Source organism: Aphanomyces astaci (assembly GCF_000520075.1).
Source record: "Aphanomyces astaci strain APO3 unplaced genomic scaffold supercont1.43, whole genome shotgun sequence".
NCBI lineage: Eukaryota > Oomycota > Saprolegniomycetes > Saprolegniales > Verrucalvaceae > Aphanomyces > Aphanomyces astaci.
The window spans coordinates 246,183-250,449 of record NW_009798306.1 but is presented as its reverse complement, the minus strand read 5'-3'; the positions used below and the strand labels follow the sequence as shown (position 1 = coordinate 250,449).

Genomic DNA, 4,267 nt, shown 5'->3' with positions numbered 1-4,267 from the left:
TGGTACGTGGGGGGGATTCCAGTTGCCACCATGTTAGTTGCAGGGTTGTGCAAGTTGCCCACATACACGTTTGGCACTAGTGCGGTCAGTATCCCGGACACCCAAGCAGGGGAAAAAAATAGGGGGTGCGAGGGATGGAGAGTCCTGTTCAGCCAATCGTGATGGTGCACCAATGAGGCCAAGAGAAAAGGGATGGCTGAGCGAAACGACGGGGGATAAAACGTGGAATATCCTGGCAGGATTTGTTCCCACTGCGCGGGCGTAACGACTGCCATGTTGCCAAAATGGGGGGGCAAAATACCGAACTCGGCATCGTTCACATTGAGGCCTTACATTAAAAAATATTTAATATATTATTCACATAATCTAATAATTAATATTTTGGCATTACCTGTTGCTGCGCGGCCAACAAATTGGTCTCCCCCTGAACCCTCGAAAATGTACTGACCTTGTACACTGCCCAAACTCCACCCCGCACGGAGCCAGATCGACACTGCCTGTGGGCCCCCAGGACAGTTGGACAAAGAATTGGCCACACCTTTGCGAAAGAAGTGAGTGCCAATATCCTCAATGGCCAAGCCCATCGACACGATGTCGTTTTCAGAGTTGGAACACGTGTTGCGGAGCCAAGTTGAGAAACGTTCCTTGGCATTGTAGCCGAACAAGAGGGACGGCGAGCTTGAGAGGTTGGCGCCACGAGTAAACAGCAACACGCCCAAACTAATGAAAACACAATATATTTAGCACGCACAAAATACAACTAACTATATATATCTCAGCACAGGGCAAATTTCAGGGTTCAATAGGTTGGCGTACACATGCCTTGCGAATGACATCTGGCCGTCTTGGTCATTCTTCATTGCACCGTACTGAATTTCAAGTGCGTCGTCTACAATTTGTGAGAATATATTATTAATATATGAGTGCTAAGGCTGAGCTGCATACTTTTCCATGACACATGCTCGTATCGAAGCGTGGACGCTGAAACAGCTCGTGCCATCAAGTTCCAACACACACCCAAGAACGAATGAGGTGTGATGTGCAATGCATAATCTGTTTTGGATGTCAGTGCAGCGGCCGCCAAAAACCGATAACCTAACAACAATTAATATATATACTACCATACAAGAAATATTCTACCCGCCACAGAAAGGGGTGCCTTTCCAACTGTCATGGGCACTTCACCGGTATCCTTGAGCTGGGCATACTTTCGTTTGTACCCGCTAACGAAATCTATGATCACGGACTATGAATATAAATATTAATGAATATGATATTGTTGACAAAATGCAATGCAGCATCTTACCTTTCATCATGTTATGCATTTCGACGCTAACCTCAACACCTGACTCTTTGTGCAAGAAGAGTACTGAACTCTTCAACCGATTGACAGTCGACACTGAGTTATACTGTCGTGGCACAAGTTCGCTGCCGTCTTTGTGTCGTTTCAGTGATGCGTAGGAGAGCATAAGCTTGCCTGCAGCAAGAGAGACAGGTAGGACCAGCACGCCGTGCTCAATGTACTCGGGGTGCTCCCGTTCAAGCCACCTCACAAGCCTGGTTATGATGGAGTCGTACTGTAGTCTCGTGTCTGCAACTATGCGCAGGGCTATCACATCGTCTGCCGTCTCATCCGTGGAGCTGGCGTTCCTTGCGGTGCGCTTAGAGCGACCCATTTCAGTTTTCGGACTGATCGATAAATCTTCCGGTTAATCTACTACTAGTACCTAAGGTATGCTTGTTTCGCGATTGTTTCGTAAATCACCATACATCTAATATACAAGTAATCGCATACAAATCTCAAGATAGCGAGAATTAGATATATTGGATTTACGAAACAAAAACGTTTCGTGATTGCTAGTTGTCTGGTGTATTTTGTTTCGTGTTTGTTTCGTAAATCGTGAATACTTATTATTATACTATATACTGTAACAGCTAATATTTAGTTCTGTAGCCTATATGTATATATATTAAATATTGCATGTGTGGAGAGAAAGTCGATCGTTTTTGAGCTTACGTACTGTGAAACGGTATACTCAACCATTGGCTAAAACAATATTCTTTTTTTCAGCCAATTATAGTGTTTTGTGCCTCTCACGCTGATGCCATTGGTCAGCAAGACAAATTAGGCAACAGCACAAAAAACCACGTACAACTAACTACACTTGACGATGTCAACCAACGCGACGACACAAACAACCGTGGGTGAGGCTGGACCTGCCTCCAGCACCTTCAACGCCGGCTACCTCGTGCTGGTCATTAGTGTCGCCACTGCCGCCACGGCAGTATACTACTACTTGAAGTGGAGGTCCAAGTACTACGACCCACTCCTGCCCAATGAGTAAGGGCCTCCTCCACCTGTGGTGTGTGGACTCATGCTTTACGCAGGGTGGTTGGAGATTTGGAAGGACACACGCGAGATAGCTTGGAGGACAGGTGGGCTGCCACTGCATACATATTATATCGATGTCGGCGTCATGGCATGTTGCTGTATGTAGCGCCGTGGAAGCTACGAAATGGACATGCGGCGTATGCGATTTTCACAACGCAGTCGACCAAAGCTCGTGTCTCTTGTGTGCCACAGCCCAAGGTACATATACTCGCACGCAACAATAACCTTGTATTGGCCCTTATATGTTTATATATCAGGTGTGTATGTGTTGGAATCACCAGCATTTGCCACTGGCACCGGCACGACCGTTCGTGAAGATCAACTGAATGCTGTTCAATCCTGTGCAAGGTACAATGCATCCTTTGTACATTTTCTTGCTATATATGGACATATTCGTAGACGACGCAAGCAGTGGCGACGACATCGAGACGCCGCCACTGGAGTTTGGGAATGGGTCACCGATATCTCGACGTCCCAACCACACTATTTAGTGGTCACGTCCTCCTTATCCCATCAGATTGAATGGTCGACGTTGGCCCGAGCGTCGGCAGGGATAGACGTCCTCGGCCACCACCTGCCTACGTGGTGGTCGCACGTGTTGGACCAGCTACGCCAGGAACCATTCGCCTTCAAATATGCGTGGCTGGTGGGGCATCTCAATGCTACCTACACTGGCCACGTCAAGTTTACCGTGACTCGGGCTGGCATTCTGGAAGAATCCCTCCAAGTCCTGAGTCAGTTGCCGCGGCACCAGCTGTGTTCGTTTACGAGCATCGCGCTGAGGGGCGAAGTTGCACTTGATGCAGGGGGCGTTGCACGAGAGTGGTACACGTTGCTCTCGAACGCCATTTTGGACACAAGTAATGGGCTGTTTATGGTCTCCAACAAGGACGACCAGTCGTTCTTTATCAATCCCAACTCGGAAAGAGACCACGGCCCCAACCACTTGGCAGACTTTCAAGCGGTGGGAAGGCTCCTGGGGAAAGCCATCATCGACGAGCAAATGCTGCCGTTTCACTTTTGTGTCCCGCTGTTCAAGATGTTGCTGGGGTACCCCGTCTCGATCGAAGACGTTCGGTACTTGGACCCGACCGTGTATTCGAGCTTGACCTACATTCGCGACTGCGATGACGTGGACGATTTGGCGCTGACGTTCAGTGTGAGTGTGGACACGGATGTACCGGAAGTGGAGCTGGTGGTCGGGGGTCGGGACGTGGGGGTGACCAACGCCAACAAGGCCGAGTACGTGGAGAGAATGGTGCAGTACTTGATGTTTGAGCGCGTGGCGCCGCAGCTGCAGCGGCTGGTGCAGGGTCTGTACGACGTGTTGCCCCAGGAGCTGCTCATGCCGTTCGACTACAAGGAGCTGGAGCTGATTTTGTGTGGGTTTTCAGAGATCGACGTGGGTGACTGGAAGCGGTCCACGATCGTGTCCAAGTCGCTCGAGGACGTCGTCGGGTGGTTCTGGGACGTTGTCGAGTTTGACATGACGCCCTCTGACCGGGCCAAGCTGCTCCAGTTCACCACTGGGTCGTCCCGCGTACCCCTCCAAGGCTTCCGTGGGTTGACCAGTCACGACGGCCAGCTGTGCCCGTTTTCACTACATGGCGTCAAGTACCATCCGCAGGAGTTGCCCAAGGTCCACTCGTGTTATAACCGCATGGACCTGCCGATTTACCCCACGCGAGAAGAGCTTCGAAGTGCACTGTTCTTTCTCGTTTCGATTGAAGACTTGGTGTTCACATTGCTGTAACTTGGAAAACAGTGCGCTTGTACTATTAATACAGTACCAGTATTGTGATTTTGGATACTTTTGATGGTTGAGGTTCAAGCTGAAGTTGTGATTGGTCATAAATATACTAACGTTAAATATAT

The 4,267-nt window shown here is 49.2% G+C and overlaps 2 protein-coding genes across 3 annotated transcripts; one reads left to right on the top strand and one right to left on the bottom strand.

Moving 5' to 3' along the window:
* Positions 1-353: 353 nt before the first annotated feature.
* H257_12842 (hypothetical protein) lies at positions 354-1,313 on the bottom strand (the record flags this gene model as incomplete). The annotated part of the gene is made up of 5 exons (XM_009840182.1): positions 354-720; positions 817-889; positions 946-1,095; positions 1,141-1,233; positions 1,307-1,313. 5 exons carry the CDS (start codon positions 1,311-1,313, stop codon positions 354-356), a joined length of 690 nt encoding a protein of 229 aa, XP_009838484.1.
* Positions 1,314-2,171: 858 nt separating this feature from the next.
* H257_12841 lies at positions 2,172-4,202 on the top strand (the record flags this gene model as incomplete). 2 transcript variants are annotated; one of them, XM_009840181.1, is made up of 5 exons in its annotated part: positions 2,172-2,341; positions 2,389-2,436; positions 2,499-2,590; positions 2,650-2,740; positions 2,792-4,202. In XM_009840181.1, 5 exons carry the CDS (start codon positions 2,172-2,174, stop codon positions 4,143-4,145), a joined length of 1,755 nt encoding a protein of 584 aa, XP_009838483.1. In that variant the 3' UTR covers positions 4,146-4,202. The 2 variants fall into 2 exon arrangements, with proteins under 2 accessions (XP_009838483.1, XP_009838482.1); XM_009840180.1 differs by having other exon boundaries at positions 2,650-4,202.
* Positions 4,203-4,267: the final 65 nt, after the last annotated feature.